This window comes from Aphanomyces invadans (genome assembly GCF_000520115.1).
Source record: "Aphanomyces invadans strain NJM9701 unplaced genomic scaffold supercont1.15, whole genome shotgun sequence".
Lineage (NCBI taxonomy): Eukaryota > Oomycota > Saprolegniomycetes > Saprolegniales > Verrucalvaceae > Aphanomyces > Aphanomyces invadans.
The window spans coordinates 471,152-485,504 of record NW_008580160.1 but is presented as its reverse complement, the minus strand read 5'-3'; the positions used below and the strand labels follow the sequence as shown (position 1 = coordinate 485,504).

Below are 14,353 nucleotides of genomic sequence, written 5' to 3'. Positions count from 1 at the left end.
CTGGCATAAACCGCGTCGTGTTTCCGACTCGGGCACTGGAGGGCGTGCTTTCGATTCCTGACAGGGTGGATATCGAAGCCACAACTCGAGAACGTTGAGTGGACCCGCCATTGTCGATTCACCGATGTGGCGGATGTGTCGACTCGGCAACTCGGGCTCTGGCGGCTTCGTGCCGTGGTGCGTAGCATGTGTGCGGATTTTGACTCGCATTCGTTGTCGTCGTCTGGAGCTCCACGCAGCCCTAGAACAACCCGAACCTGTCGAAAGCTTGCTCAACTCGACCTTTGGCCACCCCGTCGGCGATAGAGGTCTGTAGCAGTGTCATTTGGCTGCATTGTGGAGGTATCACACGGCATGCAATTGCGACCACTTACTGGCAATGTCTGTAGCCAGGTTGGCGTCACGAGGTACGTCGTCGACGCAACGTGTTTGAAAAATCCACGCGAGAAAGCAATTTCTCGGATAATCAGTCGAGTTCTTGACGAGTTGAATTGGAGTGACGAAAGCAATTTTGCTCTTGCGAGAGTGCGCTCTCCATCCCGTCGCTCATTTTCGCGCTGCTGCCAACGGTGCGATCGCTTATGCCATGACCGTACGAGCGGCCGCCAGTCTTGCGGTGCCTGTGCATGGCGATTCACATTCGGGTGTTTTGCTCATGTGGAGTCGCTTTTCAAGTCGACATGGCGTCGTTGGGGATGCAAAGTTTCGGCTGCAAACGTCGATACGTCGAGGGTTGTGGTGGAAAAGCGAGGCGGCACTTGGTTCTTCATTCGAGCAGTCCATGTCGTCGCATGCACGCCGACTTTTTGAGAGTTTGCTACAGATTTTGTGTCGCTGCTAGATGGGTCGGGCTTCTACCCCGACGGAGGCACTGCATGGACCGCATGTACTCCGTGCAAGTTTGCACGACACCGAAAATGCTCCGTGGCAGACGGACACCATGCTTTGTGTCAGGATATGACGTGGCTGTACCACGAGAGACAGGTTCACCAAGTCGCTAGCACGATAACAAAGCGCGACGAGTGAGAGGCTGCCAAATTTGCAAGTGTTTCCGTTTGGGTATGGACCACATATCCAGCGTCGTGAGTATTTGAAACTTAACGAGGAGTGTGCTTGGAGTTCCGAGCCTCACGATCCTGGTCCACGACGTGTTTTTGTAAGAGACTAACTCCCCTCTACACGGGCATGCAATCCTTCAGTCTCCGCCCGTCCCGTTGGACGGTGGTGTCGGCCGTTGGGTGCTGTGAATGGTGCAAAAGTTGAGATTTCGCTCGTAGGCTGGGCGTTGGCACCCGTCTTGGTTACATCGCTTGCCTGCGCACAACCGCATGAACTATATCGCGACAGATCTCGTTGTAGATGTACCGCCGCCGTGGGCCCAGCAGTGGCCGCCTTGCAGCGATGTGCGATTGCAGTCTGGGGTTGCGCACGGTTTGCCTCCGCCATGCGTCCAACAGAGCCCGCGGGCCTTGGAGTGGTTTGTGCAGTCGCTCCACTTGCACGTTCGGGACCCGCCTATTGGGAAGCCATGACCGCGAACTCGTCGAGACGGATGGTATATACTACCATGCTTCCAGCACACCCCATTGCTTTTGGCGCCTATGTCGCACTTGTCAACCTGGCATCGCTTTCCGCCCTGTTCACAACGACACACGGCAGCTGAGACTCGTCGACGCGATCCGGGCAAGGAGAACATGTGTCGCAGCAAGTACCCCGTGGCGGATGCAGCTTCCTTTGCTCACGATCGTACGGTGGCAGCCGTCGGTTTGGCACACTTTTCGCGGTCGGGTGTCGGGTGGCGGCGTCGCGGCCGCGTGCGCCGACGCCGCGACGCCTCGTGTGTACTCTTCGCTAAACACTGTCGAGAGCAGCTCGACGATTTCCATGTCCCCCGACAACGCGTCCAGCGGTGTCGTCATCGCACGCCACCGAAATCTGCGGCGACCACTAACTTGGCGTACCGAAATTCGGAACCCGCCATGTGATGCATGCATACAGTGGGCAAAATCGCCTACTTTGACGTTACTATAAAAATTAAAAAAAGTTGCCGATTTTGACGGGCGTTTTGAATCACTCTGACATCGCGGCGGCGGATGACGACGTCGGGTGGGTGCCGACGTCACACACGCCCGCGACGATGGCTGGCCGACGTCAAGGGCTGGTGCGGCAGATGCACACCGACGGCACACTCGTCGCCCCAGGGGGACGCGCGTCGCGTGGGGATCGACTGCAGTCGTGGTTTCAAAATACCCCACTGGATTTCGAACGGTTCAGTTTCGCAACGGCAATGGCAGGGGAGGTGAACGTCACTAGGGTGCGCGCCCATCATGTTGTCGTTGCGGCCATCTCGCCGTAAACCATCGTGTCGCGAGGTGCGCGCATGTCACGACCGCGTGCTGTCGAGAGTTTGTACTGTGCCGTGGTGGCTTGAAACCCGATGCAGACAGCGGCCGAATTCACAAATGTTCTTGTCGACGGGTGGACCGACCCTCGATCGTGCGCGCCAACTGGGTTGGCCGACCCTTTGTGCACAACAGCAGATACAAACGAGCAAGGGAGGACAAAACGGGTGAGATCGCACCCACTCTGTACGTTCATCGATTGAGAGTGTCCTGGTGGCGGCGCGCTGCGACCACGGGAATCCCTTGACTGCCTGCATTGCGTCAACAAGTCTATCAGTTGGAGGCCGGAATCGACTCCAACAGCCATCTTTGCAATGTTGGGGGCACGGTCTGTCCTACCTCTGGCTAGTACTGGCCAAAGCGATCTTCGCCGACAGGACGGGGTTTTCACCGCCGTGGTCGACCGGTGCGGATGGTTTTTTAGTGTGGAAGTTGCTTACGGATGGACGCACACCGTTGTCGTTTGTGCTGCGCCCAATGTGCTGACAGCATCGGAAAGCTGGTACACAAGCGTCAACGACGTCCCCTCACATGGGTATGCTACCGTCCGACGTGCCTGGTCTCCATCGTTGTGCTAACCCACAAAGGCGATGGTTCGTTACATTCTTCAGCCAGATGAGTCGTCGGTGTGCCAGACGCCGCACGCAGCGTCACTGGCGCGGTACCCCCGGCCTCACCCCCATCGCGATGGGGTGCAAACAAATCCGTTTGCAGATTTGTTTGACACGAAGATGGAAACGAATGCTACGTCAACTTTGTGAAAAATGCCGTGCATAACGGTGCTGCAGCTGATCCTGGTCTGATGCAGATGGAAAAGCGACTCAGCCGGGAAGGCTAGCTATCTTCTTGTTTTCTCATTCTGTCCCGACGACATGGCTTGCACATCCTTCCAAAGTGCGTGAGATATTCTCGGGGCCAGCGTTGGCCCAATGTACTGTGCTGGCCTTGCCTTGTGGCCGTTGCAGGGGAAACCGAGGACGACGAACGGCCTTTGGGCAAGCTCCAAACCTGTCTATTGGTTGCGAAAGTTTGGATCCTGGGATTGCGGCTGTCTGACAAACTCTGGCGCGGCGAGCAGCACCTGCTCGGAGCTACAGCATGCGACGTGCATGTCAACGATGCGTGGAGGGGTCGAGCAAGTCGTTTTCCGGTTCATTCTCGAGGTCTGCTGTGCGCCACATGCTCGAATGTTTCCTTGCGGACGATGGTGTACACGCGCCATCGCGAGTGCGTTGGACAGTTCTGTTCGCCCGTTTGGCGTTATCACGACTCGCAGGAATCGTCCAGCCTCTGACCGAGCTACGTCGTCCATTACTCCGATGGCGTTCGTTTTGGTCAAAGTCGACGTGGAACCATGCGAGCGTCGAGGCTGCATGTCCAAGTCGCCATCTACTCGTTGTTGTTGAAGACACAAGTGCCGTGAGTTGTCCGATAGACGAGTCGCCCCGGCATTGTTGGCAAAGTCTGCATGAACACCACGGTCAACGACAGCCACAAAGTGCTCATGTTTGCATTACAAAGTGTTTGCGTTGGAGCGCATTCCCTGAGGCGACAGGAACCGAGAAAGTCGTGCGCAGTGCATTGTTGTGTTTTCTTAGATCGCCACCTCGAGTTTAGGACAACCTCCAACGGTACACAGGACAGCGCGCCGATCCCCCCGTTACATTCCCCTGCCACTCCCTTCAGATATCCCCGTCAGGGGCGGGATGCCCCAGCCGCACCATCGAATGACGAAGGAAAGGATCGGGTTTCAAGCTGACCGTCACGACCAAGAACTTTGAAGACGTCGCTGCTGCTGTCGTCGTGCAAAAGCAAGTAGACCATCCCGAGCTTGTACTTGTGGAGTGAACCGCCTCTTGGCTCGTATGGCCACTAGGATGCATGCTCCAGACAGGGCATCAAAATGACTGCACCGCGATGACACGGCGTAGGCGGCATTGCCGTTATCGCAGGGGCCCTGAAGGTATACCACATGGACGGAGCAATCGAGGTAGACCCAGATCGTTAACGAGAACCGCAGGTCGCCGTTGTCGGCGACCCCACCACAACTGTCCCAAAAGGCAACACTTGGATCCTTCGCTGCAGCACGCTCGAGCGGCCGATTCCATTCACCCGAGCAAAACCCGATGGTTTGTGACGCAACCAAGGAGCCTGTCGCTGACGTTGCATTCGCCCCCCCGACGTGATACGCATCCAGAAATCTCGTCCCCTTCCGTCCAATGATGTAGTCATGGATGGGAAAGTCACGTTTCGAAACACTCCAGCGGGGCACATCACCACCGACGCACCAGCTTGAGCCCCGCAGTGCGTTGCCCACATATTTCGGCTTTGTCGCCCCATTCATGGACCCGACTCACAACGCACGTTCAAGTTCGCACGGCCAATGTCGCGGGGATGCTGACGGCAGGCACCGACGCGTAGTGTGTGCGGCGGTGAGTCCATTTCCCGAAGCGCAGCGCCTCGTCGTGTGTAATACCATTCGCTCCAACCACATGTCGAAGGACGGTGGGGCCAACTTGGTTAAACAACGCACTCGTTCTCCCCCTGCCGCTCGTCGCCAGAGCAATCCAGCAGTGGAACCCGACAACTGAGTTTGTGTCCTGGCCTACTACCGCGCCGATTTCGCCTGTACGGGATCGATATTCCCCCAGTACATCCATGGTTTGCATGCACTTGAGACCGTACCCATCCTGGGTGAGTCGCCGTGGTGCGTCCAGGAGTCCGTCGGCGTGACGCCGCCGCAACGTCCCCCGGCGCAATCTTCCCGCTCTGCATATGCTCCGACACTTGCGACAGAGAGAGAGATTTTGGTGAAAATGTATCGAAACAATATCGAATTTCAACAGGGACAGGACAACGTCGAGCGAACTTCATCACCCATTGCCTGATTCGAGAAATTGTATAAGAAATTTCATCACCCATTGCCTGATTCGAGAAATTGTATTTGAAATTTCAGGGGAATTCGTTTGGAGCATGTACGTTGGCTGTGTACGGGTGAGGCAAGCGGCAGCCTGCCCTGGGAAAGAGTGCATGCAACGGAGCCACGGCTTCCGCTTGCAATGTGGTCGGGCAGAATCCGAGGAAAACAAAGCGCGGCAGTCCAACACTGTCCTGTGGGGTTTCGTCCGTTCGGCCGAGGACGTCCGCCTGATGCGAGATGTAATGGAGGGCAATCCGTGCCAACGAGCACCTGGCCGATTCGCTCCGACGACACGAAACAGCCTTCGACTTTTTTCTCGGTCGCGATGCCCATCGAGAAGTACTCCTCCAGTGCGCGTTGATGTCAACGCATGTCGGCCGGTGAACGTCATGATTCGAGCGCTACACGCGTCGTTCCAAAGTGCACTTGGCTATCCCAGCGACTCTTGTCCATGAATTCGATCACACCACCGCGAGGACCCCCGGCGTCGATGTCTCATTTGACCCAGCCATGTCGAGTGGTTGGCGTGTTTGGGAAACGTCACTTTACACCGCGGCCGTCGGTGGAAAACGTCATCGCGACGTCCGTAAACCCGTTCGAAACGTCACGTTGCCGTTTCGTACAACTGCAATGTCACCCGACGGCGCGTCGGCCAAGTTGTCGGTGGAATGACCGCATCCACACTTCGGACGCGTCACGGCAGATTCGTTGAGGCTACCACGGGTGCTGAGATCACGGCGCTGTGCCGTGCTCCTCCGTGTGCATCTCACTCGACCCTTCCCCCCTGTAGTCGGTACGACTCCACCGAAGTGCCGTTCCGTGGCTGGCCCGCAGACTAGCAGGGTCGTTTCGTCACGGGAACCCTGCTGGCGAGATCGAGCCCGTCGGCCGGCGAGTCCACGACAAAACGAGCAAGCATGCACGAAGCTCGCCGAAGAGGACGCACCGCCACGGTCGTGTCGACCGCCAACCGCGTGTGTTCAGGTCGACGACATGGTTGCCGCTCCCGACCACTCGGTTCCCATCCCCCGTCGTCCAACGTCACTCAAAACGGTCGAGATTCCGCCGTTCGATATTCTTCCCACGGCTGCAGCTCCATTCCCGTGCGACACGCTTGTGTCTCAGAATGTGGCGCCAGCGCCGCGAGATCAAAACGACAACGCAAGCCGCTGTCCCCCGACAGAAATCCCGTTCTCCACACGATTGGTGCAAACTCGATGAAGTGCGAGAACTCATGCCACATATTGGGGACGCGGTTTGGCTAAGTGCGGCGGGTGGATTGCGTTTACACGGGTGTCAGTCACTTGAGGATTTTCCGCGTCATCATCTCATCGCGACGATGCCCCCGACTGCCCGCTGCTGCGCCAAGTTTTCGATCGGGTACTTGATGAACACGGATGTGCGCCCGCTGACGATCTTGGACTTGTGCCACGACGACGACGCGGCGGGGACGCTCCACTCGCCGACCGCGTTCGCCGCCTCCAAGATGCCGTCCATGTCGCCGTCGGGGAGTGTACGGCACTGCGAAGTCGTCGGGTGCGAAAACGTGATTGCGAGCCGAAAACGATGCATTAGCCATGGGGTACAACCCACCGCGACTCGATCGAGCGTTATCGTTCTTACGCGCCGTAGGGAGGAGCGCGGTGCAAGGTGCCGACGTGCCCCAATGGCGCCAAACGGAATGGCGTGTGTTGGACCCACGGCGGATCCAGATTGTGCACGATGGATGGGTGCATGAACCAAGCCAAGGCGCGCGGCCTTTGCTGGAGCCACGGCGGAGGCAAGCCGTGCCAGACCCCACAGTGCTCGAAAACCGCGCTGCGGTATGGCCACTGCTGGGCCCACGGAGGAGGTAGGGCCGCAGTTGGGCCGAGTGTACCTGGAGCCAACGCTGACATGGCGCATGTGGCTAGGCAAACGATGCCTCGAACCGGGGTGCAACCGGCCAGGATTTGAACGCCACGGAAACTTTTGCCAGCAGCACTTCGAGGCCAAGCGACCATCGTACTGGGTCCAAGTTTAACCTCCATGTAGTATATTTAAGCCTCTGTAACACCGTTGTGCCGTCGCTGCATGACGTGACCGACCCCGATTCAGCTCGGACGACATTCCCCCGCGCCATAGCACGCCGTTCGCCCACGACGCGATTCAATACCGCCATCGACGTCAACTCGGCGCTCGATCCGTCCGCGACGAGACTGGCCGGTTTACAGCGGCGCCGTCATCGCGACTTGGATGCGGTTCGTAGAAGGATCGCATCGCGTGACCGGTGCATCAACCGACGTACTGAGTCGCCCTCGTCCGTCGAGACGCTCGTGGGTTCAAATTCGAATGGAGGAGAAATGGTCGAGTCCCCCGCCCATGTCCTGTCCTCCTGCGAGATGTCGTGGCCGTGATGGCGTGATGGGTGCAGTTGGCTACTGGTGGGTGACGGCGGCGGCTGGCAAGGCAGAAATTCGGGGCAAGTCACATGACGAGTCTCGATGGGAGTGGGCCCTACGTTCCTTCTCTTCGACGATCTGGACGGATCGCCCGACGATGGCGCACTCACGTAGGTGGCGCTCGTCAAGACGCGCGGTTGCCTCGAATGCTGCAACTGCGACTGCGGGGGTGCCCGCCCTCTGAGTTCGCTGCAAGTTCTCGATGTTGACGGCCACATCCACTAGTGTGCAGGACCACCTGACTACACGCTGCCCTTCCTTTGGCCAACCCAGACGCGCATCGAGTCCCACCCCCCGTCCGCCGCGTTTCCATTCACTCGCTCCATGGGCATCCTCGTGCTCCCAGAGAGGGGTGTGTTGTCTGCGATTTGAATCGCTTGCACCATGCGCCGCGCCATGGCGCGTCAGCAGCACAACTTGGCACGATCGAGTGGGCTGGAACAACGTGCACGCTGCACAACCGACCAAACGCCCATGTAGGGCGATGTGTATCTGTCGCGGCGGGGGCACATGGGAAAGGCTCAAGGCCGTGCAGACGTGGAATCGTCGTAGTGCAAGTGCGGGCATCCATGGGCCACTGAAGGGAACAACGTTCGAGAGTGGCGAAATCTCGCCACGGTCGCCGAAACCCCGACGGGACGGCCGACATAGATCGGTCAGCGTTCGAGTACTCTCGCCTGTGCACACAGCCTCGGACAAGGACGAGGAGTGGGATGTTTCGATCGCGTTGTGGCATCGAGTCACGGATGCCACAGGAAACGACGAAAGAGGAAGGGGGCTCGACACAGCCCATCTGCTACAGCTGCGTCCCACCGGGGCTCGCCACTGCCCTGCGTTGTGGCAACTTCGTCATACGACGTTCAGACATTCCATCAGTCAGACGATTGCAACAAGGACACGTCACTTTGCAACGTGGACCAGAGCCTCGATTGGGTTCCACAGGGTGCGCGTGAGTCGTATGGCGAACGAGCCCCGGCCACAACCCACCAGGTTCAGACAAATTCATCTTGTCATGTGATGCAAGGCAGCGTGTGGCCCATCGCGACGACGAAGGGCAGGTTCTTCGACGCGAGAGCTACGTTGAAGGCACAAATGGCGGCGACATGGTTTTCAGGTTGGTCCGGCGAGGATGGTTCCGTGCTTCGTATCCGACTGTCGTCGCGCAAAGCGTCGTAGGGACTCGTCGATATGCTGCTGGACGCGTGCGTTGGTCCACTCCGCGAGTGGACAACTGGGGCATCACATTTACATGACAGTGCGAACCTGGACTTACAACGTTGAATAAACTCTTTTTTCTTTCGTCATATACGTGGTCGGTTTGGCCGTTGCGCGTCCAACACACACGCTGCGGTTCGCGTTGTCGTCGATGGATTTCCACAGTGAAAAGTGGTCAAAGTATATATTTGAAACGAGTGGTATATCTTTTGAAATTGCACAAAAATCTTTTTTTGAAACAGTGGGTGTAGGATGAATCGAGTGTTTGGATGGTGCGCCCCCCCGTGGACTCTTTGGGTCGTTGTGGATAGACGTATTTGAAGTTCAGGTAGTCTATGTATTTGATACACTGGGTCGTCGTCGTCTCTCACGACCTATAGTGACCACGTGGGCAATGCGCCTGGTTATCTTTTTCGCCTTTTGAGAAACTTCTTCGTACCATAAACATTTCACCCAACGTTAACAATATTTGAGTTATCGACGGGCATCCACATTGCAAGTACCAAGTACTGGGAAAATTGCTAAAATATACTTTGGAATATTCCCTTGAAATTTGGACATCCAGTGTATATTCGTGATATTAAGACCCTGACTCCTCGAAAATATCGACTTGGTCGAGAAAATGGTGTGGAAGCACAGGCCAGAAAAGAGGGACTTTCCTGTCCAAAATCGTCCAGAACAATCGAAACTTCGGTTGTTGAAGGAAAATGTCAAATCAGAGTTGGTTAAATGAGTATATTACACTATTTAAAGTGCTCCATAATGCCTTGACAAATACCTTTCTGTCAGGGTATGACTATTTTGACGCGCCGGCTGTGGCCCAGCGCGGTGGTAATTCTTCAGATGTTTTTGGCATTCCGACGCTTCATACTTCGTGCTTCGGCCGAATTTCTTCGAAGTTCTGTCCTCGTATTCGTACGCTGCTCATTTATCCGGATCCGCAGGGAGGGGTTGGAAACATTGTCGACATGCAAATATTATACTATTTATAGTATTTGTTAGGATGATTTGTATACTTAGTACCATCGCGGAGGGAGACTACTAAAAACACCCACAACAAGAAAGTTTGTACCCCAACATGTACAAGGAAGCGGTCAGTGTGCGGCAGGCAGCATGCATGTGGCATGGCGCTGCCACAAGGGACACTGAGAGCAGAAAAAGAGCTCAGTGTACAGATGCCTCTAGAGTACTCCAGTAGCCTCTAGAGTACACCAGTAGACAAGCTTGGGGTGCCATACTTCGCTGCATCGATGAAGTTCTCAGCCACGTGACGAAGCCAGCAAGTGGCCCACAACGAATGCATCGCGCGAGGGATATATAGGGTAGATGGAAACGAGACAACTAGCAATGCCTTCAGACGACCTCAACTCTGTCGTCTCGACATGCTTGGTTCGCGCCCCTCGGTGGCACCCGACGAAAACTCGGCAATTTCGTCCACTGGCCCGCATACCATTCCGCACAGACTCATCGCATGCCAGCTCGTTGTCGACTGCAGCGAACCCGGTCTCCATGTCCGTTCGCAAGGACACGGCGCTGAAGCAGTTACATGGGAAACGGTCAATTGGAGGCGAGTCGGCGGCGCGGGACGATGTCGTTCGTGCATGCGCTGCGAACATTTGTGACGGAATCGCTTCAGGATGCCGATGGCCCAATGTTGGCCCACTTGTGCGATACATTTCAATTGGACTCGGCAATATTTCCGACCAAGACGGACGTGTTGCGGAGTGTTGTCGACTTGGTTGTCAAAGACCGCGACACACCACTTGGTACGTCGGACGGGATGTGCTTTTGCTTCGACTGTGGCATGGGGCTAACATGCTTCAGGGCGATTTGTGGCGTGGAAGCAAGAGCTGGACGCGGGGGGGTCGCCCTCCACGGACGCTGTTGTCCTGGCAAAGAAGGACAACTTGACCCACGCGTTTCTACCTATTGATACAACGTCGCCGCGGAGACCGAATCATGCCGTCGCGGCGCCTCCCCCGGGATCAAAGCGCATTTTTGATTTCGTTTTGGATCGAGAGATGGCTGCGCTGGGTGACGAGCTCATGCGGCTCGAGGCTGCGTACAAGGAGGCGGAGCGAGGGCTGCATCATGGTAGCATCAGCTACGATAAAATCAAGCGGTTTTTGCAAACCCTGACGCAGGTAAACGAGATGATGCGGTGCGTCAGAAAACCTCACATGTGCTTTAGTTGCGGGCCAACGACGACCAGTTTCGAATCCTCCTTCTGGAGAAGAATCAAAACTTGCGCGCGGACAACGCCCGCCTGTTCAAGCTCGAGGCCCATACTCGCGAACAGCTCGAACTTTTTGTCGACGGGTGTGCTCGGCTCCGGGGCAAGCACGACGCGATGGTCGAAAACGTAATGCCCACCCCCTCCTTGTCGTCCTGTTCTGCGCGACCTCATCTCTGCCGCTCCTAGTTTAGCCGCGTGGGCGCGGCAGACGCAGCGGCGCACGAGCTCATCATGCAGCTGTATGGTGGCGAGTGCGCATTCACCCAGGTCGTTTCGAATGATTCGAATATCGCCACGAGCTCCATCTCATGCTTCAACAGGCGCTGACAACCACATTACAATTCAAGTGCCAGCGACTAGCAGACACAGAAGCCGCGCTGCGCAACGCCCATGCGACAATCAATACACTCGAAACAAAACTCGAGCATCAGCAAGCAACCATCGACGAGATGCATCGGAAGTGGGACGCTGCTGCGAAGGACGCGCTGTGTGCCAAAATTCAGCTGCGCCGGTGCCGGAAGCGAATGCGCGATACCGACAGCCTCGCCTTCGACGCACGAATTTTACGTGGACGCGCGATGGACTTTCAACACATGGTAACACTGCGTTGTTGAATCGTGTGTCCATCCCGTAGCTGACAGCGAGCCGTTGTGGCGTTGAATCCGTTCTGCAGGTGTGCGACTTGATGGGCATGGGGCATGTGCAAGCGGCAGCATTCCAAGATGCCAAAGGAGCTTTCGTCAAGAGCGCGGATCGAACCTCGATTGCGTGGCGTGCTTTGCGGTATTTGACGGCAGTTGCGTCGCCCACAGTCGACGGTCCCTCGTCGCTCCAGCACACGCCGTCAAAGGGCCCACACAGCATTGAGTTTTCAACTCGCGATGACAGACCGTTTCCAGCCATTGTAATGCCGCCCAAACGAAAGCGGGACGTGCGCATGGACCTGCCGGTGGTGGTTGTTCTTGGGGGCGGGGCTTACATCTCGTCTGTGGTCCATCGGCTCTGTGTGCAGTTTGGGTATTCTTCCCTGGACGTGGAAGCGTGGCGAGGCGATACAGCCGCTACCCCCGAAGTCAGCCACAACGGTGCGGACCCTGGCAGCGACACTGAAATGGGGGAAATCCCGATGGCCCACGAGCGCCTTGCCTGGGCAATTCAAGCGTCTGGAAGTGTGCTCGTGTACAACTGGCCCCGCATCCAACCAGGCGACGTCACCCGGCTCATTCAACACGGCGCGAACGTGAAAATGGTGCTGGATTTGGGCGGCGCCGACTCGACCACCACTGCAGCCTTGACAACTTCGTGTGCCTTGTACCGCAGGCTTCCGATGAACACATCACCGCTCCATGTCGACCAAATCGTGCACGACACAGCACTTGTGTGGCATGCGTACCAGGATACGATGTACTCTTGCATTGGCATCAAGTGGGATGCAGCCACCATCGTGATGAACGAACGGTGTGCCATGATGCGGGAAGAGCTCTCGCAGCGCATGGTCGTAGAGTGGGGCAAGCACTTGGCGATTTTGGCCGAGAAGAAGGCTGCAGCGGACGCCAAGGCAAAGCTCCAAACCTCGACCAAGGCCAACAGCACAAAGCGGCCACCATCTAACAACAGAACGTCGACGCCGAACCAGAAAACCAAGCCCGGCACACCTTCTCGTGGAGCTGCCGCAAGTGGCCGAGCAACATCTGGCAAGTCCAAACCACAACCAAACAGCGCGAGCCCCGGAAAATCCTCCACCCAACCATCGACGAAAAGCTCCCCTGTGAAGAGGTCACCTGCGACACCTGCCAAGAAGAAATGAACGTCTTTGGCGATGACGGTTCTCTCCAGTCAACGTCCCATGTCAGGCCATCCATCGAGAGCGGCTGCGGCAAGCCGACAGGTCGTTGAAACGAATCAAGCAATCCTATGCATGGGAGCTTGCAAATCCATCACCTAGAGCAACCAAAGCCACCCTGTGATGCAAGAAGTTGGAGTGAATTAATGGCGGCGTTGTCGACGCTCTAGCGTGGATGTGTTGCGTTGGCATCGGCAATGCATCTAGGATGGGAAGCCGCATGTCAGCAAGAACTTAAAGTCGTACAAGCATGCAAATACCGCAACAAATCTTGGTGGATGGTGCCCTGTCCATTCGACACGACAATGTGACGGGTATGCAGAGTGAACGGAGCGCCCGTCGAGTCCGAGACGTGGCCCCCAGCTTCCGACACGAGCAACGAGCCAGCAGCGACGTCCCACGAGTTCAAATCCAGCTCGTAAAAGCCCTACGACAGGAACTACGATGAAACGTGAGCAAGAGGCAGCGAGGTTTGTACCGTTTGACGGCCACAGCTGGTCCAGGCCAGCTCCAACGCGGCGGCGCCTTGCAGACGCAGCCCGCGGCATGTGCGTGAGAACAAAGCGATCACGTCGAGCATGGGCAATCGAACACTGGGTTTGGTCCCAATGCCAAATCCCACCAGCGCCTGCGAGAACGTCTGCTCGTTTTGACTAACGTGGATCGCAACGTCGTTCAAATACGCGCCATGGCCGCGCAGTGCGCTGAAGAGCTCGTCGCGATACGGATCATATATCACGCCAACGACGACGACCCCTTCCAACGCGACCGCGATCGACACGACGCTGGCTGGACGCGCGTGGACGAAGTTGGTCGTGCCGTCGATTGGGTCGACCACCCACAGCCACTGCGTCCCGTCCATCGACTGAATGGCAGCTTTCGACGCATCGCTTCCTGCATCCACGTCTTCTTCGCCCAGCATGCGGTGCGTCGGGTGCTTGGCTGCGATCTGGGCGGCAATAATTTCCTGGCATTGCTTGTCGACCACCGTGACCAAGTCATCCTTGTTGCTCTTCGACGCGGCGGCCGCGCTCACGGATCCCAAATGAGCCCGCATGTGCTTTCCAGCAAGTCGGGCCGCCTCCTTCGCCGTTGCCAGGACTTCCCAGTACACCGTTGTTGACGCCATCATCCCGTTCGAGATGCTTGCTGTCCGTTGAGCAGTCCCATGGAAAACCTCTGAAACCAAATATCTGCCTAAGGAGAGGTTCGAACCCGTCAAATGTTGAGTCCCGCCAGAGCATGGGAAGCGGCACCAGCCACGGTATCCATTCCCGCACGCCGCGATGCCCGTCA

The 14,353-nt window shown here is 56.9% G+C and overlaps 5 protein-coding genes across 7 annotated transcripts; 3 read left to right on the top strand and 2 right to left on the bottom strand.

Moving 5' to 3' along the window:
* Positions 1-1,053: 1,053 nt before the first annotated feature.
* On the bottom strand, positions 1,054-1,993 carry H310_07787. 2 transcript variants are annotated; one of them, XM_008873282.1, is made up of 4 exons: positions 1,713-1,993; positions 1,567-1,636; positions 1,366-1,515; positions 1,054-1,314 (listed from the first exon to the last, which is right to left on the bottom strand). In XM_008873282.1, the coding sequence occupies exons 1-4, from the start codon at positions 1,917-1,919 to the stop codon at positions 1,196-1,198; spliced, it is 546 nt and encodes a 181-aa protein (XP_008871504.1). In that variant the 5' UTR covers positions 1,920-1,993; the 3' UTR covers positions 1,054-1,195. The 2 variants fall into 2 exon arrangements, with proteins under 2 accessions (XP_008871504.1, XP_008871505.1); XM_008873283.1 differs by having other exon boundaries at positions 1,054-1,515.
* Positions 1,994-3,446: 1,453 nt separating this feature from the next.
* H310_07786 (hypothetical protein) lies at positions 3,447-4,279 on the top strand. Its single transcript, XM_008873281.1, has one exon. It carries the CDS (start codon positions 3,501-3,503, stop codon positions 4,017-4,019), a length of 519 nt encoding a protein of 172 aa, XP_008871503.1. The 5' UTR covers positions 3,447-3,500; the 3' UTR covers positions 4,020-4,279.
* A 2,334-nt stretch (positions 4,280-6,613) lies between these two features.
* On the top strand, positions 6,614-7,409 carry H310_07785 (hypothetical protein). Its single transcript, XM_008873280.1, has 3 exons — positions 6,614-6,904; positions 6,955-7,174; positions 7,236-7,409. The coding sequence occupies exons 1-3, from the start codon at positions 6,662-6,664 to the stop codon at positions 7,343-7,345; spliced, it is 573 nt and encodes a 190-aa protein (XP_008871502.1). The 5' UTR covers positions 6,614-6,661; the 3' UTR covers positions 7,346-7,409.
* Positions 7,410-10,566: 3,157 nt separating this feature from the next.
* On the top strand, positions 10,567-13,021 carry H310_07784 (hypothetical protein; the record flags this gene model as incomplete). Its single annotated transcript, XM_008873279.1, has 6 exons — positions 10,567-10,744; positions 10,803-11,122; positions 11,170-11,340; positions 11,401-11,481; positions 11,535-11,810; positions 11,888-13,021. The coding sequence occupies 6 exons, from the start codon at positions 10,567-10,569 to the stop codon at positions 13,019-13,021; spliced, it is 2,160 nt and encodes a 719-aa protein (XP_008871501.1).
* On the bottom strand, positions 12,310-14,344 carry H310_07783. Of its 2 annotated transcripts, XM_008873278.1 has the most exons (3): positions 13,536-14,344; positions 13,318-13,484; positions 12,310-13,260 (listed from the first exon to the last, which is right to left on the bottom strand). In XM_008873278.1, exons 1-3 carry the CDS (start codon positions 14,187-14,189, stop codon positions 13,224-13,226), a joined length of 858 nt encoding a protein of 285 aa, XP_008871500.1. In that variant the 5' UTR covers positions 14,190-14,344; the 3' UTR covers positions 12,310-13,223. The 2 variants fall into 2 exon arrangements, with proteins under 2 accessions (XP_008871500.1, XP_008871499.1); XM_008873277.1 differs by having other exon boundaries at positions 12,310-13,484.
* Between the last annotated feature and the right edge of the window lie 9 nt (positions 14,345-14,353).

What these genes read in the sequence shown, in the direction of transcription:
- H310_07787 (XM_008873282.1), bottom strand. Translation starts at nt 1,919, where the DNA reads ATGACGACACCGCTGGACGCGTTGTCGGGGGACATGGAAATCGTCGAG. An exon ending in GAAGCTGCATCCGCCACGGG is followed by an intron (nt 1,637 to 1,712) that starts GTACTTGCTGCG and finishes CGTTGTGAACAG; the next exon opens with GGCGGAAAGCGATGCCAGGT. An exon ending in CTGCTGGGCCCACGGCGGCG is followed by an intron (nt 1,315 to 1,365) that starts GTACATCTACAA and finishes GGTTGTGCGCAG; the next exon opens with GCAAGCGATGTAACCAAGAC.
- H310_07786 (XM_008873281.1), top strand. Translation starts at nt 3,501, where the DNA reads ATGCGACGTGCATGTCAACGATGCGTGGAGGGGTCGAGCAAGTCGTTT.
- H310_07785 (XM_008873280.1), top strand. Translation starts at nt 6,662, where the DNA reads ATGCCCCCGACTGCCCGCTGCTGCGCCAAGTTTTCGATCGGGTACTTG. An exon ending in AACGATGCATTAGCCATGGG is followed by an intron (nt 6,905 to 6,954) that starts GTACAACCCACC and finishes TACGCGCCGTAG; the next exon opens with GGAGGAGCGCGGTGCAAGGT. An exon ending in CTGCTGGGCCCACGGAGGAG is followed by an intron (nt 7,175 to 7,235) that starts GTAGGGCCGCAG and finishes GCATGTGGCTAG; the next exon opens with GCAAACGATGCCTCGAACCG.
- H310_07783 (XM_008873277.1), bottom strand. Translation starts at nt 14,189, where the DNA reads ATGATGGCGTCAACAACGGTGTACTGGGAAGTCCTGGCAACGGCGAAG. An exon ending in CCAGCTGTGGCCGTCAAACG is followed by an intron (nt 13,485 to 13,535) that starts GTACAAACCTCG and finishes TTCCTGTCGTAG; the next exon opens with GGCTTTTACGAGCTGGATTT.